Raw genomic sequence first — 26,279 nt, 5'->3', positions numbered from 1 at the left:
GATCTGACACCTGTCCTGGCTCTTTGTCGAGCACCAAATCCAAAATGGTCTCTCCCCTCGTCGGCCTGTCCACATACTGAGTAAGGAAACCCTCCTGAACACACCTGACAAAAACGGCTTCATCCAAACCACCTGCACTAAGGAGGTTCCAATCTATATTGGGAAAGTTGAAGTCACCCATAACAACAACCCTGATACGTTTGCACTTTTCAACAATCTGCCGGCCTATGAGTTCTTCGATCTCCCAACTGCTATTTGGGGGTTTGTAGAAAACCCCCAGTGAGGTGACTGCTCCCTCGCTGTTCCTAACTTCCATTCATACTGACTCAGTCGATTAACCTTCCTCAGCAACCTCAGCCCATACCACCTCAGTAGGTGAGTCCTCATCAAAAGTTCTTTCAGCCGCCGTTATACTGTCCTTGACCAACAAAGCCACACCTCCCCCTCTTTTACCACCTTCCCAGACCTTAATGAAAGATCTAAATCCTGGAACCTGCAACATCCATCCCTGACCCTGCTCTATCCATTGTCTCTGAAATGGCCACAACATCGAAGTCCCAGGTACCTATCCAAGCTGCTAGCTCACCTACCTTATTCCGGATACTCCTGGCATTAAAGTAGACACACTTCAATCCAGCTTGCTGTCTGCCAGCACACTCCTGTGACAGTGAGGTCCTGACTATGTCCTCCCTACGCTCATCCTCCTGTGTACTGGGACTACACCTCAGCTTCCCATCCCCCTTCTGAGCTAGTTTAAATCCACCTGAATAGCATTAGCAAATTTCGCACCCAGGATATTAGTGCCCCTCTGGTTCAAGTGGAGACCGTCCTGTTTGTAGTGGTCTCATCCTTCCCCAGAATGAGCCCCAATTGTCCATGTATACCAATGCCTCTGGCAGTTGTAGGAGAATTGCAGGTTATTGAGATTGGCACAGATTTACCTCGATGTTTCTTTAAAGAAAAACTTTTATTTCCTAGATTAAGTAAATAACTGACCCATGATATTGGAAGTAGGATACAAAAGTAATTATGCATGGTTTTCCCATTGGGCTAACTATTAATTCACACACTATACTGCTTTTTAGTAAATTGCATCTTTTGATCCTGTCGACAATATGATTCCCTTTATTTGAAGCAGAAACACTGTACAAGGTATTGAAATCTCAAAGAACAACATTCTGAGGCTGAATCTCTTTCATCATATCTATGGCACAGTGAACAAGGTTTCCTACTGCATATCAAAGGCCACTCTTGTGTTGAAAAGTGTGTTTCATTTCAGCACTGAGTGCAGAAGTGAGTGCCAGATATTTTGAAATAAAGTTCTCTATAACAGTATATTTGAAAAATGACATTCACTGCTTGCTTGTCCAATTTTTATAAACTAAACTTGAAGTTACTTTCAGTAAAAATACACAGTGATATGTGATTTCGATGAAGAAGCTGACAAATACAATTTCCATAATGAATCTCTTCCCATTTCTAAAGCACAAAGTACTGAGTCCCTATCCACTTGTTCATCTTTACAGGCAAAAATGAATGATTCCTTGATTTATTCCTTCATGTTCCACTCAGATTTGACAAGCGTTAATAAAACTAAAAACAAATCAACTTAACTAAATGGTGAGAGGTTGCAGATCTCTTAGATCTTGAGAGGTCTGGGAATCCTAGTGTATGAATCATAGAAGATTAGTACAGTAAATAATTAGACAAGTTAATAGAATGTTATATTTTATTGTGAGGGAAACTGAATGCAACAGTGAGGAGATTATGCTTAAGTTGTACAGGGAATTGGTGAGACCGCATCTGGAGTACTGTGTACAGTGCTAGTCACCATCCTTATGAAAGGTTGTCATGGAATCATACATAGAATGAGCATGTTGCCTTATGATGAAAAGCTAGATAGGCTAGATCCCTTTCCACTGGAGTTTAGAAGAGTCAAGAGATTTGACCAAGCACAAGTCAAAAGGATGTTGCCTCTTATGTGAAAATCTATAACTATACATCATTGTTTAAAAATAAGGGTTTACCAAACTAAAACAGGTGACAACACATATTTTCCTGGAAGGTTTGTGAGACTTTGGAATTCCCTTTCTCAAAATGCAGTGGATGCAGAATCTTTAACAATTTGAGACAGAGGCAGGTACTTGATTAGAACAGCGATGACAGATAATCAGGTATGTGCCGAAATGCAGAGTTAAGATTAAAATCAGATCAGCCATGATCTTTTTGAATGGCAGAGCAGGCTCAAAGGACTCCGTAGCCTATTCTTGTTCTATTCTTATTTCTATGTTCACATTTACTGCTTTGGATTGCTACTAACGATTGTAAGATGAGGAATACCTATGCAAAATGTACAGTACAGCTTGAATCTACATGCAGCAACATCAAGGAGGGAGTGAGACCAGCAGTGAAGAAAAAAACATGGAAGAAGGATCCCTTGTGATTGGCAAAACATCCAGGACTTATATCTAGAATTTAGGATTGAGGTGAAGGAAAAAAACTCCAAACTGAACTTGACAGGGTTCAGTAAAGAATGACAGTTTGAAATTACAGAGCGAGACAGAATGATGAATGAGGAGGAAGTGAGGTGAAAAAGGGAGAAAGGAATTAGTGTGAACTGGGGCCAAGAGGAATTAAATGTTGTGGTTATTATAAAAGGGGCAAACAATGGTACGTAAATTCTTTGGGATGTGAAGCTAGAACAAGTCTGAATTAAAACTAGAATGAGTGTAGAAGTGTTAACTTGAATTAGAGAAGACAGAGTGCTAGTGTGATCCTGGGCAAGAAGGGAGGAATGCCTCTTACATTATTCCAACTATTTAAATCAATAAATTAGTAACCAGATTTAGCAACAGTACCAATACATCTTGATGTTGTTGTGCAGTAGTTTTTGAAGAAATCCTGCAGTGTTTGCCACAATGGGAATTTGGGGACTTTTTTACAATTGAAGATATACCTCACTGCAATTTCAAGTAACTGTGTGTCAGGGCTCCTTATAAGTTGTCAACGGTGTTTGTAATTATTGGTCAGCTTTGATTAATTTCTTACGGCGTGACAAAATGTAGTATTTTGTTTTGGAATGTGTTATTGATTTGAGATTCTTGCTAATAATGGTACACATTACAAATGGCATTGCTATTTAACAATCTGGAGGGAATGTGCTTCCTGAGCAGCTGATAGACAAATGAACTAAGCCATTGTGCTTTGATTGTTCACCTCGTTGTTCCTATAAGATGCCAATATTACAGTCACCGAAGTGTTTTCCAGCTGATCTGTGATTCAGACCTATCTATTCTATGCTATTGCTCTGTCAAATCAACTCGTACTATTCTGTTACAGATATGCTGAGGGGCTGTTTACTAGATCTACAGCTGTAATTTGTGAACAGAGGCTATTATAGTTATGTGACTGGCTGACTGCTTCAAATCAGTTGTGATTGTAACTGAATTTAATTCCTTTTTTTCTGGGATATATTTAATGACATGTGAAGCTTTGCCTTGATTGTATGGGAGCAAGAATCGGTTTGTCTGAGACTCAGGCATACAAAACTAATTAAAAGCTCTGTTTGTGTGTACAGATTTAACACAGGAGACTTTGAAATTGCTTAAACCCTGTTTGAACTGAATTTTATATATGTTTTGACCAGATGTGGAATATGTATTTTATTTATGTAATGAATACTCCATGTTGCATAATATAATGACATTTAAAAAATAAACCCTGATCCTAGTCTGAACGTGTATACAACCTATGAAGGGTAAGGTCACATATAGCAGCAAGTGATCCAAGCAATGAATCAGAGTATGGTGTCTAGGATTTTCTGTCAGTTGCTGTATTGGCCTGGATATGTACAGCTGGTGTCTCACTACTCTTCAGCCAGGTGCCTGTGATCATCAGGAGTGATCAGCGATACCATTGCTCAGGATAACAAAAATGTTGAATGAGAGAAAAGTGTAAAACTTCACTTGTAGTTTTGCAAAATTTGCTAAACTAAACTTTGACTACAGATAACAGTTTATAATGAGTTATAGTGATTCTGAACAGATTATGTTGTAAGTTTCTTTTCAATTTTAAGAGTGTTTGGAGGAGCAGCATGAAACAACACATGAATTATGTGCAAATTACACCATATCTTGAAATCTGTGAGCTAATTGGATTCTCATTGTTTATAAGTCAATTCTGAAAAAATATCCAGGCTTCCTTTCAAGTAGACGTTATTAAAAGACAATTAATTGCAACAACTAAATTCTTAATAATCATTTTTGTCTTATGCTGTATCTGGGGACTACCCAATCACCCATGAATCGATCTGTAATGGAATTCATCATTGTAGCTTCCACTGAGAAAACTAATTCTCTTGCAGGTAAATAGAAATAAACATTGTAGGGGTTTCTATGTCAGCCAGCAGTGAAAATGGTGGATGCCAATGTAGTTTGCACATTCAAAATTGCCACCAGGCTCAGTTGCTATGTTAACAGGGGCACTGCATCAAGGAATATTTAGTTTCTTCCCTTTGCAGAACTCTGAGTTTAATACTCCAGTAAGGAAACAATGTTAATATTATCACAAGGGTCTCTTTTTCATTCTTTTTGCCCGAGGAACTAACTTGCCCTTTCGTACTCTGTCTGAGCTCAGTTTCAAGTTAGTCTTCCCTTCTCTATCAGGCCCAGCTTCTGATGTGCTCCTTCATTTGTATGTTGTACTTCAGCAGCTGGTCTCCAGATGATTGATATTCAACATAGCAGGACCTCCAGGAAAGTTGCACTTAGGGGGAAAGTAAGGTATCTGCTAGTGGCAGCAAAACCTGAGCCAGGGAGATGGGTAACTAAATGCTGCATCATTGTATTGCACCTCAGGAAAGATGCATGCATTCTGAAGTGGTTCACTGGGAAAAAAATGCATTGAGTGTTACATTATAAAACATTATGGTGATCAAATTGAGGCGTTTAATATGATTGAAAGATTCAGTAGAATAGATGGAGAGAAACTATTTCCCTGGAGGAAATGGGTTGTGAGCAGCACAGACAAATGGGAACTTAAATTTAAAATCAGAGTCAGGATTTTCAGGAATCATTTCAGGACAACATCTTTACACAAAGGATAATGAAATTCTGGAACTCTCTCCCTTGAAAGGCTGTAAAGACTTGGGTTCAATTGAAAATTTCGAAACATGGATTTTTTTTTGTTCGGTGGAATTATTAAGGGTTATGCAACCAATTGACTTGAGGTAGATATAAATATAATGTAAGATAACAAGTTGTAGAGCTGGATGAACACAACAGGCCAAGAAGCATCAGAGCAACAGGAAAGCTGATGTTTCGGGCTGAGACCCTTCTTCAGAATTTCTAATTTCTGAAGAAGGTTCTAGGCCCAAAAAGTAGCTTCCCTGCTCCTCTGATGCTGCTTGGCCTGCTGTGTTCATCCAGCTCTACACCTCGTAATCTCAGATTCTCCAGCATCGGCAGTTCCTACTATCTCTATAAATATAATGTATTTCAATTGTGGTGAACCAGGCTCAAGGGTTAAATGGCCTCACTGAGCTGTGTGACTGTGCAATGATCCATGGCTCCAGTGCACCATGACAATCCAGAGTGAACACATCTGTACCAAATGTTTGAAGCTCAAGGAACTTCAGAGGAGCTTGACCAATTGTGCTTCATTAGGGAGGGGAGGTGCGGAATTATCTCCTCACTTTGTTGCAGCAGGCAGTCACACCAGTTAGACTAGGTAATTCACATTTGGTCTGTGATCAGGGCCAGAAGGTTATGACTGCAAGTGAAGCAAGTATAGGGTCCCAGGGGGTAGTGTCTGCAATTGTACAATGTGTTTCAGTTTGTGGGGCACTGACACCAGTCCTGGTGTAAAAGGCAGCAATTCCGGTGCGATAGGCTTCATCTGAGCTGTGCTGGGACCAATGTCCTGGTGACTCTAAGGTTGCAGAGAGTACTTTCGATTAACTAAGGGGGAGATTTGTGGGGGTAAGTCGATGGTTATAGAGAGAGGCTATATTGGCTTATGAAACAAAAGGATACGGCCTCACTACAGGGCAGCTGCTTAGGTAATGAAACCAGACTGGGACAGGAAGGGACAGAGTGTAGAAAACATTTTTAAAAATCAGCAAGTAGAATTAAAGTAGAAAAAAATGTATAAAGGCAAAATTAATGGTTTTTTACTTAAATGTACATAGTATTTGGGACATAATAAATGAATTAATGGCAAAAATAGAGCTTAATAGATTTGATCTATTAGCCATTGCAGAGACATGATTAGAAGGAAATTAAAGCTGGAAACTGAGGGATATAGTGGTTAGGTAGAACATAGAACATAGAACAGTACAGGACCTTCGTCCCACAATGATGTGCCGAACCTTTACCCTAATCCTAAGGTCTGTCTAACCTCCACCCCTACCTTCTACTATCATCCATATGGCTATCTAATAGCCGCTTAAATGCCCCAATGATGCCGACTCCACTACCCTCTCCTGCGATGCATTCCACTCTCTGAGTAAAGAACCTGCCTCTGACATCTCCCCTTTATCTGTCTCCACTCACTTTAAAATTATGCCCCCTCATAATAGCTACCTCCACCCGAGGAAAATGTCTCTGGCTGTCCACTCTATCTATACCTCTGATCATTTTGTGCACCTCTATCGAGTCACCTCTCATCCTTCGTTGTTCTAAAGAGAAAAGCCCTAGCTCTCTCAACCTTTCCTTGTAAGACCCTCCCTCCATTCCAGGCAACATCCTGGTCAATCTCCTCTGCACCTTTTCCAACACTTGCACAACTTTCCTGTAACGAGGCGACCAGAACTGGATACAATACTCCAAATGTAGCCAAACCAGGCTTTTATACAGTTGGAGCATAACTTCACGGCTCTTGAAGTCAATCCCTCTATTAATGAAAGCTGACACACCATACGCTTTCTTAAGAACTCTATCCACCTGGGTGGCAGCTTTCAGGGAATTGTGGACATGAGCCCCAAGATCCCCCTGCTCCTCCACACTGCCAAGAATCTTTCTGTTAACCCGGTATTCTGCTTTCAAGTTCGTCCTTCCAAAATGAATCACCTCACACTTTTCAGGGTTTAACTCCATCTGCCACTTCTCATCCTAGCTTAGAGGGTAAAAACATTGCAGGTGAAATATAAGGTGGAAAAATGTGAGAGTATGCACTTTGACAGGAAGGATAGAAAAGCTGAAAATTATTTAAATAGAAAAATACTGTGGAAAACTCTGGCACAGAAAGATTTGTGGTAGCTTGCACATAATCAGAAAAGGCTAGCATACAGGTGATGGGGAAGGCAAATAGATTTTGGCCTTTTTTAAAAGGGATTGGAGTATAAAAGTAGAGAAGTCCTGCTTAAACAATGTAAGGCACTAGTTAAGACCACACCTAGAATGCTGTGAACAGTTTGGTCCCCTTATCGAAGGAAAGTCTAATGGGATTGGAGGCTGTCCAGAGAAGCTTCACTAGGTTGATCCTGGCTATGAAGAGATTTTCTTAAGAGGAAGGTTAAGTATTGGGCCTATATTCATTGGATTTTAGAAGAATGAGAGGCGGCCTTAATGAAAAATTTAAGAATGTCAGCGGACTTGAAAGGGTAGATAGGAAAGGATTGTTTCCCTTTGTGGGAGAGCCTAGGACCAGAAGGAATAATCTTGTGATAGGGGATCACCTGGTTAGGACAGAGATGAGGAGGAATTCTTTTCTTCTCAGGATAGTGAGTCTTGGAAATTCTTCACTGCAGATGGCTGTTGAGGCTGGGTAGTAGGAACATTCAAGGCTCAGACAAACAGATTTTAAATCTGTAAGGTGATCAAGGATTATGGGGAAAAGACAGGGAAATGAAGTTGCGGCTTTTCAGATCAGTCTTGATCTCATTGAATGGTGATTAGTACACAATGGGCCGAATGGCATGTTTCCGTTCCTGTGTCTTATGGTTTTATTCATGGATTTTGCCTCTTCCTTGCTATACACATCCATCAGTGGCCACTGATTTACATAAGAATATATGAAAAAGGACCAGTTATGGGCCATTTAGTTCTTTAAGCCTGCTCTGATATTCTACTCTAAGTGTTCCAGGTGTGGTTTCACCAAAGCCTTGTACAATTGCAGGACCGTTTATTCTTGTAATTCAAGCCCTTTGTAAGGAATGCCTAAATGCCAGTTGCATGAGCCATTGCTTTATGTACCTGTATTCCTTGTATGAGTGAACGCAAGTCTGTCCTAACCTCAACATTTCAAAGTTTAATGCCTTTGAGAAGTATTCTTTTACTGTTTGGACGGAAATGAATAACATCATACTTCTGTACATTATCCACCATCTGCTACCTTGTTTCCCAATATTCTAACCTGTCAATTCTCTTTGCAGCTACTTTGTGTCTCCTCTCACATTCCAACCCAATTTTGTGTTTTCAAAAACTTTAATACACCACCCTCACTTTCTTCATTTACATCATTAATATATGTTGTAAATAGCTGAGGCCCACTGATTCTTGTTTTACTCTGTTAGTTACAGCTACCAGCTGGAAGATCCCTGTTTAATCTCACCCATAACCTTATGCATAACCTTCATGGCATGTCTAGCTTGATGAGTCCTATGTTACACATTAATGTTTTGTGTGGTGTCAGGACTTACTGGAACAGTGCACTAGAAATCAAGCCCCATATTCCTGGGATTGTCACAAATGTGAAAATTTGATTAAGTCACCTAGTGGCCCAGTTCGCCCTGGCTGTATATTTCAGGTTAAATGAAGAGACACCAGGTCTTTTTCCCATGAACAAGAAAATGACTATTTATTATAATCAACTGTGCTTCTAACCATCGGTAAAATGTAGACATGTTGAATTGTTAATCTATTATTGTATGCAGATTCTCAGTATTTCATTCACTGGTTGAGAATTCACCTATGCAGTATCTCGATAAGTTGTTTTCCCTTTCCTCTTTTAATTTGAGACAGGGAGCACCTTCTGGTGGAAAGTTGATGGACAGTAGCTAGCTACTGGGGATTTTCTTTTACTACTCTATCCAGAAGGGATAGAAAGACTAATGGATGCTTTCCATCAGGAGAAGATCCTTGAGTCTGCTCTGCCATTCATTATGATCACAGCTGATCGTCAAACTCAATAACCTGTTCCTGATTTCCCCCCTTATTAATTGATCCCTTTAGCTCTGAGTGCTATATTCAACTCCTTGAAATCATACAATATTTTGAGCTTGACTGCTTTCTGTGGTAGCAAAATCCACTGGCCCACCACTCTGAGAAAAAACATTCCTCCTTATCACAATTTACCCTGTATCCTTAGACTGTGACTCCTGGTTCTGGACAACCACACTATTGGGAAAATACTTCCTGCATCTATCTTGTCCAGTCCTGTTAGAATTTTATAGGATCCTGTGAGATTCCCCCTCATTCATCTGAACTCCAGCAAACATAATTTTAACTGATTTGATCTCTTCTCATACATCAGCCTTGCTGTCTCAGGAATCAGTCTGGAAAATTTTTGCTCCACTCCCTCTATAGCAAGAACATCCTTCCTCAGATAAGGAGAACGAAACTGCGCACAATATTCCCTTTATATTCTCAACATTGCCCTGTATAATTGCAGCAGGACATCTCTGCTCTAGTATGAAATCCTCTTGCTATGAAGGCTAATGTTCATCTGCCTTCTTTAACCCCTGCTGCACCTGCATGCTTACCTTCAATGAGTGATGTACAAGGACACCCAGAGTTCATTGCACATTTGCTCTCTGTTTGTAGCCACTGATATAATAATCTGCTTTTCCCAGTCTTTTTACCAAAGTGGATAATTGAAAAGCCAGTCAAAAACAGTCTCTGCACAGAATTGCCCTGAACATAGGTGGTGCAGATTTTTCTCATCTTGCCCCTCACCGCTCCTGTAAGGCAACTTGGTATCTAAAACTCAATACTCCAGGTCGGTGTTTTTAAAACAAATAACTTTTTACACAGTTTCCATGCTTCAAAGCATTATGTATTCCCATTTTTAGTCCACAGTTCAAAAAAAGAGGCTTTTGCAACCGCACTGCATCAAATACTTATTAGAAATTCAAGAATGTGACATCTACTAGTTACATCCTCAAAAACAAACTCTAATAAATTTGCGAATGACTTCCCTTGCTTACAACCGGTGTTAAGACTTCCTTAATAATAGATTCCAGCATGTTCTCAATTGCTGATGTCAACTTAACTGGCTGTTGTCTCCCATTTGTCTGTCTCCCTCCTTTATTATTACATGTGCTAACCTCCAATCTGCTGGGACCATAGTAGAATTTAGGGAATGCTGGAAATTCATAACTGATGCATCCAATCTAACTGCAGTTATCTCTTTTAGAACCTCAGGAGAGAGGCCATCAGGTCCTTGGGATTTGTTTGATTTTCGTTCCTTAAGTTTCTCCAGTACTCATGAATATCCCAGGCAAGAGTGTTTCCGAGCTCCAACTTTAGAACATAGAACATAGAATATTACAGCACAGTACAGGCCCTTTGGCCCTCGATGTTGTGCCGACCTGTCATACCAATCTGAAGCCCATCTAACCTACACTATTCCATGTACGTCCATATGCTTTGTTCTGAGTGTTCCTAGGCTTCCCTTTGTAAATTGAGCATGATTACATTAAGCTAAGATCCGTCAAAAGATTGCAAATAGCAATCTGTTAGGCTAAAGCAGAGAAGAAAGTAAATCCTCTTGAATTGGTTGGTTACATGGTATTTGAAGTGAAGTTACAATCTTATATTTACTCAATTACACTCTTTAGAGAAGAATTAAAAGTGAATCATTGCACGCTGACAGTTGTACAGATGTCATTTCTTATAATAACATTTTCTAAAGAAAATCCTTGACCTGTAATGGACATAACACTGATCATAGCACAAATGGTTAAAGATATTATTGCTTTTAGGAATTCCAGTACAAGTAGGAATTGGTTGAACTTGAAAGAAAGTTACATATATGATGAATAAAATTTGTATTTGGTAATGCAGTAAAAGTGACTCTGAAATCTGTTGCAATTCTCTTTCCATTCAAATAAGTTTGCAGAAAAAAACATTTTGTGTATTTTAATTCAATATTTTAGGCCGGTACAGAGTCCAATGTGATCAATTTGAAGATCTCTGGCTAATAACAAAAGAACTTATTCAACGTTTAGAAGAATATTTTGTGAGGGAAGGAGCCAAAGACTTCAGGTGCATGTTCCCCGGACCTCTTCCTTTGCAGGAATACTTTCAACTAATCGATCGTCATTTTGAGGTCTGTTTGTCTTAGCTTAATATTAAATATATTGCTATCATAGTGCAGATAACGTCATAAATCTAGAGTTAATTTCATTTTCTCTTCTGAGCGAATGAACTCAGCTAAAAGAGCAGTTTTTAATTTTAAATTTGAAAAACAGACCGGAGTGAGATCCCCTCTGTTATTTTTGTAGTTGCGGATAAATGCTGAAAAATATAAGGAGCTTCTTTCAGAAAGGGCTGTGCAATACAGAGCTATTCAACGTCGACTTTTAACGCATTTCAAAGACAAAACTCCGACACCTCTACGTAACCTGGATACTCTACTGGATGGAACATATCGACAGGTTAGTATGTTTAGAAAATTACCTAACAGTTACTTCAAGTATTCCATGGTTATTGCTTTTTACACACTAATCATTCCAATGTTTTGGTGTTAACCTACAATGATTATTGTTCTGGATGTGAGTTTGCTCGCTGAGCTGGAAGGTTCGTTTTCAGACGTTTCGTCACCATTCTAAGTAACATCATCAGTGAACCTCCGGTGAAGCGCTGATGTTATGTCCCACTTTCTATTTATCTGTTTAGGTTTCCTTGGGTTGGTGTTGTCATTTCCTGTGTTGGTGGTGTCATTTCCTGTTCTTTTTCTCAGAGGATGGTAGATAGGCTCCAAATCAATGTGTTTGTCGATGGAATTCCAGTTGGAATGCCATGCTTCTAGGAATTCTCGTGCGTATCTCTGTTTGGCTTGTCCTAGGATGGATGTATTGTCCCAATTAAAGTAGTGTCCTTCCTCATCTGTATGTAAGGATACTAGTGATAGTGGGTCATGTCTTTTTGTGGCTAGTTGATGTTTGTGTATCCTGGTGGCTAGCTTTCTGCCTGTTTGTCCAATGTAGTGTTTGTCACAGTTCTTGCAAGGTATTTTATAAATGACGTTCGTTTTGCTTGTTGTCTGTATAGGGTCTTTTAAGTTCATCAGCTGCTGTTTTAGTGTTTTGGTGGGTTTGTGGGCTACCCTGATGCCAAGAGGTCTGAGTAGTCTGGCTAGTTGTCAACACATCAATCCTAGGACAAGCCAAACAGAGACACGCACGAGAATTCCTAGAAGCATGGCATTCAAACCGGAACTCCATCAACAAACACATTGATTTGGAGCCAATCTACCATCCTCTGAGAAAAAGAACAGGAAATGACATCACCAACGCAGGAAATTACAACACCAACCCAAGGAAACCTAAACAGATAAATAGAAAGCGGGACATAACACCAGCGCTTCATCAGAGGCTCACTGATGATGTTAGCTAGAATGGTGACGAAACGTCTGAAAACGAACCTTCCAGCTCAGCGAGCAAACTCACATCCAGAACCTCAACATGAGCTACAAATCTTCTCAAAACTCGCTAATGATTATTGTATATATGTGATATGGACCATACTGACGTAGTGGTGATTTCACTGGACTAGCCACCCAGACACCCAGGCTAATGCTATGGGTACATGGACTCAGGTCCCACAGTGGCAGCTGGTGGTATTTAATACCAATTAATAAAGCTGGATTATGCAGCTAGTTTTGATGATGCTGACATTGATTATTGTCAACACCCATCTATTTCACTAATGTGAAGGAAACCTACCATCCTTATCTGATTGAATCTACATGTGATTCCAGACCCTCAGCAATGTGGTTGATTCTTAGATAATGGGAACTGCAGATGCTGGAGATTCCAAGATAATAAAATGTGAGGCTGGATGAACACAGCAGGCCAAGCAGCATCTCAGGAGCACAAAAGCTGACGCGGGCCTAGACCCTTCATCAGAGAGGGGGATGGGGGGAGGGAACTGGAATAAATAGGGAGAGAGGGGGAGGCGGACCGAAGATGGAGAGTAAAGAAGATAGGTGGAGAGAGTGTAGGTGGGGAGGTAGGGAGGGGATAGGTCAGTCCAGGGAAGACGGACAGGTCGAGGAGGTGGGATGAGGTTAGTAGGTAGCTGGGGGTGCGGCTTGGGGTGGGAGGAAGGGATGGGTGAGAGGAAGAACTGGTTAGGGAGGCAGAGACAGGTTGGACAGGTTTTGGGCATCCCAAAACCAGTCCAACCTGTCTCTGCCTCCCTAACCGGTTCTTCCTCTCACCCATCCCTTCCTCCCACCCCAAGCCGCACCCCCAGCTACCTACTAACCTCATCCCACCTCCTCGACCTGTCCGTCATTCATGGTTGATTCTTACTTGCTTTCTGAAATGGCCTCGAAAGCTGTTTAATTCAAGAGCAGTTGGGGTTGCCAGCGTGCTTGCCAGCAATGCCTATTATCCCATGAAAGAATAAAGAAACAAAAATGGTAATATCTGTGGGGAATGATGGTGGGCAGGGGATGAGAACATTTATATTGAGTTTCCCTGGGACCAGCCTTGTTTTTCTTGATATACATCAATGAATTAGAATTTGGTGTAAAGGGTACAATTCCAAAATTTGTGAGCCATACGTTGTGAAGTATTGTGAACTATGAGGATAGGTTTAAATCGTAAAAAGGTACAGACTGATTGGTAGGTAGAATGATTAAACTGGTAGCAGATAAAATTTAATGGAGAGAATTATGCAGTGATTCATTTTGGAAGAAAGAGAGAGGAAATGAAAAAACAAAGGATACAACTTTAAAGTGGGTGGACCTGCAAGAAGACTTAGGGTTTAGTTTTGCAAGTCATTGAAGTAGGTAGGATAAATTCATCTCTCATTGCAGTATTAAAGATGATAAAATATAGGAGCAGAATTATACAATTTGATCCGTCCAATCTGCTTCACTGTTCAATCAAGGCTGATTTGTTTCTCAATTCCATTCTCCTGTCTTGTCCCTCTAATCCTTGATTACCTCACCAATCAAAAATGTATCTATTTCTGCCTTAAATACATTCAATGACTTGGCCTCCACAGCCCATAGTAGCATTGAGATTCCTCAAATTAACCACTCTCTGACTGAAGAAATTCCTCCTCATCTCAGTTCTAATGGGTCATCCCTTCACTCTGAGAATGTGCCTAGTCTCTCCTACTAGTTGAAACATCTTCTCCATGTCCACTCTGTCTAGGCCTCTCAGTATTCTGTACATTTCAATGAGAACCATCCCCTATCCTTCTAAACTCCATCAAGTACGGACCCAGAGTCCTCAGCCACTCCTCATAAGATGAACTCTTCATCCCCAGCATCATTGTTGTAAGCATCCTCTGGACCCCTATAAGACCAGCACGTCCTTCCTTAGATATGGGGACAAAACCCCCCTTCACAATATTCCAAATGTGGCCTGACCTGAGCCTTATACAGCCTCAGCAGTACATTTCTGCCCTTGTATCCAATCCTCTTGAAATGAATGCAAACATTTTCTTTGCATTCCTAACTGCTAACTGAACCTGTGTGTTAACCTTAAGAGAATCCTGAACTAGGGCTCCCAAGTTCTTTTGTGCTTAGATATCCGAAGCCTTTCCCTGTTTGGAAAATATTCAATACCTGTATGTTTTCCTAACAAAGTGCATCACCTCATACTTTCCCACATTGTATTCCATGCATCACTTCTTTGCCCAATCTCTTAGCATGTCTAACTCCTTCTACAGTCTCCCTGCTGTCTCAACACTGCCTGTCCCTCCACCTGTCTTTGTTGCATTTGCAAATTTAAAAACAATGCCTTCAGCTGAGATCATTTATCTCTAACATGAATAGCTGTGGTCCCAATGTAGACCACTGTAGAAGTCCGCTGGACACTGACTGCCATCCTGAAAATGACTTCATTATCCTTACTCACTGCATTCTGCCTATCAGCCAATCTCTATCAATGCCAGTATCTTACCCCTAACAATATGAGCTGTCATTCAGCCTCCTGTGCAGCACCTTGTTGAAGGTCTTTTGGAAATCCAAATAGATCACATCTACTGGCTCTTCTTTGTCTAACTTGCTCATTACCTTCTCAAAGCATTCTAACAGATTTGTCAGGCAATACCTCCCCTTGAAAAAGCCACGCTGACTCAGCCCTATAATACCGCACACTTCCAAGCACTCTACAATCTCATCTTTAAAAATAGATTCTAAAATCTTAACAATGACCAAGGTCAGGCTACTGGCCTATTGTTCCCTGTCTTCTGCATCCTCCCTTCTTAAAAAGGGTGTTACATTAATTCATTTTCCAGGCTTCTGAGACCCTCTGACTCCAGTGATTGCTGAAAAATCATCACCAATGCTTCCACAATTTCCTCAGCTATCTTTTGAACTCTGGGGTGCAGTCCATCTCTTCTGGGTGTTCAGACTTTTCAGATTCCCCAGAGCCTTCTCCTGAGTGATTGATACTATGCTCACGTCTACCCTCTGACTCTCCTGAAGCTCTGGTATGCTGCTGGTGTCTTCCAATGTGAAAACTGATACAATATACCTATTCACTTCCTCTGCCATTTCTCTGTTCCCCATTACTACTTCTCCACCCTCATTTTCCAGTGATCCACTGTCCAGTCTTGACTCTCACTTACCTTTAACAAATCTAAAGTAACACTTGCAATCTTATATTACTAGCTATCTTACTCTCATATTTCATCTTCTCCCCTTCCCCCAACTTTTTGTACTTTTTTAGTTATCCTCTGCTGGTTTCTAAAGGCTTCCTAATCCTCTGGCTGCACACAAATCTTCACCACATTGCACATTTTCCTTTTGCTTTTATTCTGTCCCTGACTTCCCTTGTCAGCGATGTTTGCCTCATCCAGCTCTTAGTGTGTTTTTTTTCTTACTTGGGATGGATTTTTGCTCTGCCTCCTGAATTAACCCCAGAAACCCCTGCCATTGCTGCCCCACTATCTTCCCTGCTAGGCTTCTATTCCAATCAATTCTGGTCAGCTCCTCCCTCATGTAGTTACCTTTACTCAGTTGTAATACTGTTACATCTGATTCTAACTTCTCTTCCCAGATTGCAGGGTGAATTCTGTCATGTTATGTTCGCTACTCTTGGGGATTCCTTCACCTTACGCTCCCTATTCAGGTTTGCCTCATAACAGATTACCAAGTCCAGAATTGCCTGCTCCCTAGGCTCTACCACAGGGTGTTCCAGAAAAACCATCTTGCAGACATTCCACAAATTCCTTTTCTCGAGATCTACAAGTAACCTCATTTTCCCAGTCCATCTTAGTATTGAAGTCCCCTGTGATTATAGTAATAGTGCCTTTCTTACATGCCTTTTCTGTGTCCTGATTTATTTTCTCCCTCACATCCTGCTAGGAGGCCTTTACATAACTCCAATCAGGATGTTTGTTATCTTTGCGGTTCCTCAACTCCACCTACACAGATTCTACGCCTTTCGATTCTATATTACTTCTTGCTATTAATTTAGTTTTACTTTTTACTTACAAGACATTCACCTCCCCTCTGCCAATCTTTTTGTCTTTTTGACAGGATGTGTATGCTTGGAAATTTAGTTCCCAGCCCTGATCCCCTTGCATTCACGTCTCTTTGATACCCAAGCATCGTACCTGCCAATTTTAACCTACAGTACAAGCTCATTTACATTGTTTCATATACTGCAAGGATTTAAGTACAGTACCCTCACCCCTATGTTACCTGTTCCCCCTTCTCATAGTTATCTGCTTATGTGCTGTGCCTAAAGTCAGATGCCTGACCCATTCAGTATTATCTGTCGTATTATTTATTCTGGAAAATTTAATAACTTCTCCTGAGCACATCCCCCCCACCTTTAACTCTTGCAATAATTTTCCATTCAACTGAACCCATTCCCCAACTCTGATATGGCAAAGTGTGGAGCTGGATGAACACAGCAGGCCAAGCAGCATCTTAGGACCATTCCCCTACTCTATTTAGTTTAAAGTCCTATTCACGGACCCAATTATGCAATCCACCAGGAATTTAGACCCAGGGTGATCCCCATCGTAATGGCTCTCTGCTTCACCAATACTAGTGCTTTTGGTTACTGAACTAGCTGAGTTGAATCTAGTTGTTATCTGGAAATAGCTGTACTTGGCCTTTGTTATTAGGATAGCTGCAATGTTTGCTACCCTAATACTTATAAACAGTAGGAAAACAGTCAGATTTCAGAATACTCAAGTATAGTTTAATTTCTTCTTCATAGATTACTTTGGTTCATTGTAAAACTCATATTGGCTCAAAAATATTTTCAAACAAATAATATCATGTTCCAAGTCCATTTATGGTATATGAAACAATGTAGGTTTATAATTAGACAGAACACAAATGTGTGTTGTCTCAGCAAATACGAGATTCTGATATATACCACCGATAGTTTTATTCATCCCTCTACAGTCAGTATTACTGTTTTGGCCATTCACTAAAGGCAAAAGGGCTGGGAAGGGTAGAATCATCTGGAACAGATTTTAAAGAAGAATGAAAAAGTGATCTGATTTACCTTGAATTGAACTCTGAACAGTATAGATCTATGTCTTGCATTCATTTTTTTATGGGAATGAAGACTTGAAAGGTAAGCTAGTTTATGATTAAAATTTGCCAGGTGAGAACTAATCACCACATCACTTTTAGAGGCAGCTGTGGGTGTTTCAGGGAGTTAGGAACACAGTAGTATTCCTATCTAGTGGTCTTTAGATGAGCGCTGAATAATGTTCTCCTTCGCATGTTTAATTGGTTATCTGCTATATGCAGGAGAATGTAAGGAAAGCTAAGAGTGTGGAAACAGCATATTTTTCCCATTGTGTCTCTCTCCTATTCAACCTTACTTTCCAGTTACAGTTTAATTGCTCCATGTATTCCTAATGCCAGTAACTTGCTTGATAGTTTAGTTCAAATATTTTTTGTCCTTTGAGAAGTTGAGCTCTGGGATGATAAACGTATTAGAACCTTCCTAGTAATAGGGCTGGAAGCTGATAACTTTTCAAAATTGTAGAAACCTGTGTTTGTGATGGAATTAATGTGGGCAAGGAAATTAATCTCAGGATCAAACAACATATTCAAACACTGCAAAACCAATTCAGCTCCAGGCCGTATGGTAAAAAGGGAATGGAACTCTTTTGTAGCTAAGAAAATGATCAAAGTAGCTTCATTGGATTTCTTGACTATATACAGGAAAGTCTTGACCCAGGATAAATCTATTTGAATTGTTTACTATTCAATACCATTTCAATTCCTTTTTTTCTTCTAAATCACTTCTTCCTTTTTCTCTAATATTCTTTGCTAATTCTTGTTCTGCTGCATGTGTTATCTTTAACTGGTTGTGTCTGGCTCTTGTTTGACCGTGGAGATATTTGTTGTCTGCACCTATCATCAGTCATTGGCCAGTGCCTGATACGGGAATCTGCTGTTGTTGGGCACTGTTGGGATCTCCTCATTGACATTGAGCCCCTTCTTTACAGCATTCATGTTAGTGTGTACCAATGTAACCAGTATATGGAAGGGCATTTTTTTTTTAGGAAACGCATCATTTGCTGAATGCGTACTGGATTGTTGCACTTGAAATAAATGTTTTACTGTATTAAGGCCTCTGGTTAACTGTAATAAGAGGTGAAACCCCTTGGCAATGAATTGAGACTTTCCAATACTACTTCTGATTGCTTTGTTCTGAAATTTAACTTTATTGCTGCTCAAGTGGCATTTTTCGCCATTTTTCTTGCACTTCCTGATGGAATCTGATGCATATTCCTTGTCCAAATTCTGAACACAAGGAGCAAAGCTTTCCTCTCAAAGAATATTAATGGCAACTTGCACACACTTATGGCAACACAGATCACTGTTTCTACTACGATCATTACTGACCACATAATTACTAGTTCTGCTTTTGGAACCAGCAGTGCTAAGTTGTACTACTGGTACGCATTACTGGTCAGGCGAATAAGGCATAGCATTTTAGAAACAAAAATTGTATCCACATAAAGAGCTCTGCTGCGTGGTATTAAAATGCTACTTCAATTTTAATGTTAGTCAAGCATCTAACACTGGTCAGTATTAAATCTTTGTCTGTAGCATTATTAAGTTTCTGAAAATCTTTCTTACAACTTGTTAAACCTTGCTGATAATTGTATTACAGTTGATGTGATACTGAAAGACTGAAGAACTTGCAAATATACAGTAATTTTTCATGGCTTTAGAATGTCCCAGTGTGCTTTACAGCCAATAAAGTACTTTTGAAGTAATTCAGTGTGAGGAAACATGGCAGCCAATTTGTGCATTCACAGGCCTCATGAACAGCAATGGGCCAAGTAACCTAGGGACATAGGAATAAGAGAGGGCCATTCAGCCCCTCAATCTTATTTTATTAATTATTGATCAAGTAGATCATGATGATCTGTGCGTTCTGTCCATTCAGTTGTCTTTGTTTCATAATTAATATTACCTACCAAAAAAATCCTTAAAGTTTCAATTGACCCCCAGGTAATTAAGAGGGGAGTGTTCCAGATTCTTGCTACTTTACAGACAAAGAAACAATTGTTTGTTTGCTGTCTGAGTCAGTTGTTCCATGATGTGCAGACGTTTCGTTACCATTCTAGGCAACGTCAACAGCGCGACCTCTAATTGGAGTGTTTGCGTTCTACTCTGTTTCAAATTTATGTGATCCTGTGGTGTGATGGGTCATGTCACTTCCAGTTCTGTTCTTTTAGCAGCAGTTTGTATATGGGGTCTACTTCTAAATCTTTGTTAATGGATTCCTGTGTTGAGAAACAGGCCTCCAATACTCAACACAGGACTCTATTAACGAACACATAGAAATAGACTCCTGTATACAGATTGCTGCTAAAAAAAAGAACGGCAGTGACAAGACCCACCACACCAGAGGATCATTTAAGTTTGAAATGGAGCAGAATGCCAACACTTCAATTAGAGATTGCACTGATGGTGTTGCCGGGAATGGGAACCAAATGTCTGCACATCATGGAATAACTGGTTTGGCGAGCAAATGAAAACTGCATCCACAACCCAAGCTACAAATTTTCGATAAGACATTTAAAAAGGACAAAGAAACACTTCCTTAGCACTTCCCTCCTTATGGGCTTACTTCTTTCTTTAATGTTATGTAAGTTGGTCTCAATTCCCTCCCAAGAGGAAGAGGTTTTCCTATTGCCACTTTTAGCATGATTCCCAATCAAATAGTCCTCCATAAATTAAGAATTTCTTTCCCCCTGTCTCTCAAGTAATATAGCTTTTAAACTTGCTTATGTGGTTCCTTGTTCTGGTTCACACAATTACAGTGAAGTGTAAAGAACAGAGAATCTTGTATAGTTAATCAATAAATTAAATCAAATACAGTCGTGATGACAAGATGGGTGATATGTTGCTGCTGCAACATGTGAAAGCTGCTGGATATCAATGTGAGCCATAGTGGACATATCTGTAGTATGTATTTGTAGCTGGAGGATCTTCAGATCTGACTGAGAAGCTGCTGTTTGAGTTGCTGACATTGTGATGTCTCAGGGGAGGGAAAGGTTATCTGACATCTTGCTCTGAAGGTTGGTCTCACACCCAGGCTGGGTAATACAAAATTGGTCAGTGACCAGGGGACAGGAGGGTGAAACTACAAGTGAAGCTACAAGGGGGTTAACATTTAGGAGCTTTGGCACTTTACAGTTACTTAACTGTTTGGAAGATTAATGTAAGAGAGAAGAATCAGAAAGCTTTACAAACAAAAAATTATTAAAAATTAATAAAGGAGAAGAAAATAAACTTGGAGGATAAACATTCAAGAAATATCAAGATGGATGGTAAAAACTTCTTTAAATATATAAAAATGAAGAGATAAACCAAAGTGAACATCGGCCCCCTGGAGAATGACACTAGGGGAATAATAATTTGGAACCAGGAAATAGCAAAGGAACTGATAAATACTTTGCATCAGGCTTCACTGCGAGAGGTACTGGTAAAATTCCAAAATTATGAAATAGAACCAAAAGAAGAAGAGTAAATATGTACAATAACTGTCACTAGAGGAAAAGTGCTAGGGAAACTAATGGGCCCAAAGACTTATACATCTCTTGGATGTGAAGGGATACATCCTAGGATATTAAAGGAAGTAGCTACGGAGATAGTGGATGTTCTGGTAATAATCTTCAAGAAATCTTTAGATTCTTGAAGACTCCCAGTGGATGGGAAAACTGCCAATGTAATACCTTTATTTAAAAATGGAAGGAGACAGCTATCGGGCAGTTAGTTTAATATCACATAATGGGAAAATGTTGAAGTTTGTTATAAAAAATGTCATAGCAGAACATTTAGAAATATGATCAAGAAGAGTCAGCATGGCTTCACGAAAAAGAAACTATGCTTGACACATTTACTAGAATTCTATTTGAATTTATATATATTTATTATACATTTGGTTATTATATATTTGGATTTCAGATGGTGTTTGATAAAATGCTACACATTAAGCTATTGCATAAGACAAGAGCCCATGGTGTTGGAGGTATTACATTAGCATGAATATAGGATTGGCTAACTGAAAGAAGGCAAAGTTGGGATAATGGGGGCATTTTCAAGATGGTATCTTGTAACTAGCTGAATGCCACAGACATTAGTACTGGAGTCAAAACTATTTACAATACATAATGACTTAGATAAGGAAAGTAAATGCACCATAGCCAAGTTTGCAGATGACACAAAAACAGGTAGGAAGCAAGTGGTGAGGATGATACAAAGATTTTGCAGAGGGCTACAAGATAACAAAGTGTGAAGCTGGATGAACACAGCAGGCCAATCAGCATCTCAGGAGCACAAAAGCTGAAGTTTCGGCCCTAGACCTCTCTGATGAAGGGTCTTGGCCCGAAACGCCAGCTTTTGTGCTCCTGAGATGCTGCTTGGCCTGCTGTGTTCGTTCAGCTTCACACTTTGTTATCTTGGATTCTCCAGCATCTGCAGTTCCCATTGTCACTGCAGAGGGATACAGACAGGTTAGGCAAGTAGGCAAAACTTGGCAGTTGGAATACAATGTGAGAAATGTGCAGTTAAGCACTTTGGACTACAGATGAATGAGGAGGGATCTCATAGAGACTTATAAAATTCTAACAGGAGAAGGCAGGGTGGATGCAGGGAGAATGTTCCCAATGATGGGTGTCTCCAGAACCAGGGATCACAATCTGAGAATTCAAAGTAGGCCATTTAGGATGGAGATGGGAAGACATTTCTTCACCCAAACAGTGGTGAGCCTGTGGAATTCACTACCACAGGTAGTAGTTGATGCCAAAACATTTAATATATTCAAGAGATAATGGGAACTGCAGATGCTGGAGAATCCGAGGTAACAAAGTGTAGAGCTGGATGAACACAACAGGCCAAGCAGCATCTTAGGAGCACAAAAGCTGACGTTTTGGGCCTAGACCCTTCATCAGAAAATCAGAAAATAATATAATCAAGAGGCGGCTAGATATAGCACTTAGGGCAAATGGGATCAGAAGTTGTGGGGAGCAAGCAGGATTAGGCTACTGAGTTGGATGATCAGCCATGATCGTGAAGAACGGTGAAGCAGGCTGAAAGGGCCAAATGTCTGTCTGTATTTACTGGAAGCACTAGTCTGTCTGTGCTGACTGATCCCCTTGCACAGTTTTAATGACCTATCAAATAATCTCTTTTTCTTGTCTGTTCACTCAGAGCAGGCCCAGCTGTTTAAGTCCCCACATTGTACTTGTATTAACTCAAATTGGGCAGTATCCTACTGAATCTGAACAATGCTCTTGTTTTTCTGAAGATCACTTATTTGTACCAGAACCTTAAACATCATTTGGTACTCCAACTGTGACAGTTACAATTGAATGAGTTTTGGCTGGTTGTTATCTGCTTTATGGAGCACTGTCCCATACGTCTGAGCTTTGTCATTCAAATTCATTTTTTTTCCATTAATGTTTTTGGAGAAACATATATTACAGAAGCATTGAGAAATGTATTTCTTTGTAATGCATTTTAACTCAATTATTGTTTAGAACAGAGGATCAAGATGGAGATCAACTGCATTTTTTAAAATGTAGTCTGGGTGACATATGCATGTGTGTTGTCCATCGACAGCTATTCTGAACAGCACTGGCAAGTTTTCTTCTTGACCTGCTGCTGTCATGGAGCGATGCTGCTCCCTTAATAGTATTTGCTAGATGACTAACTTTCAGAGAAACTGTAGAATATAAAGTATTTGATGCAATGTTATGTTCTGCTTCTGTTTAAATTACCTGGCAAGGCTCTCTTCAAGTTGCAATTCCTTCCACACATGCGTAGTATTTACGTAACTATTTTGACAGATGTTAGGAACATATGGATAACTATAATGTCGATAATTATCCACTAGTACAATAAAACTATCTACTTGGATCATTAGAAGGAAATGATAGTCTTTTCTCCTTGTCTCAGTGATGATAGGAAAATATCAGTTTGCTTTATATTCTCTGAAAGTTTGAAAGGTTCTCCTGGTAGCATTATCAGTCTTCCTGTTTAATCTTGTCTCGGGTAATTATTTCTTTTATGCTGGCCATTATGCATGAGGTTTTGAATATATGTGATTGAACACTGGTAATTGTAACGGCTATATGTGACACCCCATTCTGTTATTCTTTTAAAAAAGCCATTAACACTGATTTGTTATTTAATCATCTACCACAACAAAGGGGAAAATATCGTGCTCTCAGGGGGCTAGCATGAAAGTACCAGGTAATTATACTCCTTACAATAGAAGGATTTGAATGCTTGTAAATTCCACTGTCTGGATAGTTTTGAAAGTACAGAGCCAACAAAATGTAATTCTAGCCTCCTTTCTGAAAGAGCCTGTGGTTCCTTTTAAGATAATATAAAAAAATGTAGGAGTAAGGAATGATGCTTTTGAATCTTTTATTATTCTCCAGGCATTATTAGGCAAGAACTTTCAAAAGTTGATTGGGGGTGAATGTTCATTGGTAATGGGATGGCTGTAAAATGGGAAGCTTTCAAAAATGAGATGACAGGAGTCCAGAGACAGGATATTCCTGTTAGGGTGAAGGGCAAGGCTAGTAGGTGTAGGGAATGCTGGATGCCTAGAGAAATTGAGGTTTTGGTCAAGAAGGAGACGGAAGCATATGTCAAGTATAGATAGCAGCGATCGAGTTAAGCTCTAGAGGAGTATAAAAGCAGTAGGAGTACACTTAAGCGGGAAATCAGGAGACTAAAAAGGGCACATGAAATAGTCTTGGCAAATAGGGTTAAGGAGAATACAAAAGGCTCCTACAAATACATTAAGGACACTTGGGTAACTAGGAGAGAGCAGGGCCCTTAAAAATCCACGAGGCTGCCTATGTGTTGGACCGCAGGTGATGGGGGAGATACTAACGAGTATTTTGTATCCATGTTTTCTGTGGAAAAGGATATGGAATACGTAGAACATGGGAAAATAAATAGCGACATCTTGAAAAATGCCCATATTACAGAGGAGGAGGTGCTGGATGGCTTAAAGTGCATAAAGGTGGATAAATCCCCAGGACCTGATCAGATGTACTGTAGAATTTTGTGGGAAGAGATTGCTGGGCCCCTCACTGAGATATTTGTATCATCAATAGCTACAGGAGAAGTGCTGGAAGTCTGGAGGTTGGCTAACGTGATGCCACTGTTTAAGAAACATGGTAAGGAAAAGTCAGGGAACTATAAACCAATGAGCATGACATTGGTGGTGGGTAGACTGGTTAGCAAGGGTAGATTACATGGAACATAGGGAGAACCAGCCATTTGGATACAGAATTGGCTCGAAGGTAAAAGACAGAGGGTGGTGGTGGGGGATTGCCTTTCAGACTGTTAAGCCTGTGACCAGCAGTGATCCACAAGGATCAATGCCGGGTCCACTGCTTTTCGTCACTTTTATAAATGATTTGGATGTGAACATAGGAGGAATGGTTATTATATTTGCAGACAACAACAACATTGGAGATGTGGAGGATAGCGAAGAAGGTTACATCAGAGTATAATAGAATCTTGATCAGCTGAGCCAATTGGCCAAGGTGTGGCAGATGGAGTATAATTTAAATAAATGTGAGGTGCTGCATTTTGGGAAGGCAAATAGGGACAGGACTTATACACGTAAGGGCAAGGTCCTGAGAGTGTTGCTGAACAAAGAGACCTTGGAGTGCAGGTTCATGGTTCCTTGAAAGTGGCATCACAGGTAGACAGGGTGGTGAAGAAGGCATTTGGTATGCTTGCCTTTATTGGTCAGTGCATTGAGTATAGAATTTGGGAGTTCATGTTGTGGCTGTACAGGACATTAGTTAGGCCACTTTTGGAATACAGCATTCATTTCTGGTCTCCCTGCTATAGGAAGGATGTTGTGAGACTTGAAAGGGTCCAGAAAATATTCACAATGATGTTGCCAGGGTTGGAGGATTTGAGCTATAGGGAGAGGCTGAATAGACTGGGGCTATTTTTCCTGGAGAATTGGAGGCTGAGGGCTGGCTGTATAGAAGTTTATAAAATCATGAGGGACATGGATAGGGTTAATAGACAAGGTCTTTTTCCCAGGATGAGGGAGTCCAAAATTAGAGGGCATAGGTTTAAGGTGAGAGGGGAAAGATTTAAAATGGACTTAAGCTGCAACTTTTTCACGCAGAGGGTGGTGTATGTATGAAATGAGCTGCCAGAGGAATTATTGGAGGTTGGTAGAATTACAACATTTAAAAAGCATCTGAATGGGTTTTTAATAGGAAGGGTTTAGAGGGATATGCATGAAATGCTGGCAAATGGGACTAGATTTACTTAGGATGTCTGGTTGACCTAAGGGTCTGTTACCATGCTGTATGTCCCTATGACTCTGTGATTCTATTCGTCATTTTGAAATATAACCAACTGACACTGAACATAATATCAATAATTCTATTCACAAAAAGCTATGAACTGGAAATCTTTTTAAAATTTCAATATGCCAAAAGAAAAGAATTGCCTCCTCCAGTGGCAATGGTATCATATATATTAATGCAAGGGACAGTATTAATACAAGGCACAGTGGGATCCTGATGCGGACAAAGGGCTATCCAGCTGTGCAGAATACATAACTAGGCAAAGGACAAATTATAACCTGAGAGACAGATAAATTCCTAACC

At 40.0% G+C, this 26,279-nt stretch overlaps 1 protein-coding gene across 10 annotated transcripts in view; it reads left to right on the top strand.

Annotated features, from left to right (window-relative positions):
* Positions 1-26,279, top strand: part of bbs9 (Bardet-Biedl syndrome 9) — a 519,061-nt gene that overhangs the window by 141,627 nt on the left and 351,155 nt on the right. For all 10 annotated transcript variants that reach the window (XM_048530080.1, XM_048530078.1, XM_048530076.1 and 7 more), the window contains 2 exons: positions 11,096-11,268; positions 11,444-11,596. In XM_048530080.1, coding sequence (XP_048386037.1) covers positions 11,096-11,268; positions 11,444-11,596 — 326 coding nt within the window. The remainder of the gene's footprint in view (positions 1-11,095; positions 11,269-11,443; positions 11,597-26,279) is intronic.

Source organism: Stegostoma tigrinum, chromosome 5 (assembly GCF_030684315.1).
Source record: "Stegostoma tigrinum isolate sSteTig4 chromosome 5, sSteTig4.hap1, whole genome shotgun sequence".
Taxonomy (NCBI): Eukaryota; Metazoa; Chordata; class Chondrichthyes; order Orectolobiformes; family Stegostomatidae; genus Stegostoma; species Stegostoma tigrinum.
Note: the sequence above shows the minus strand (reverse complement) of the source record. Positions and strands in the feature narration are given on the sequence as shown.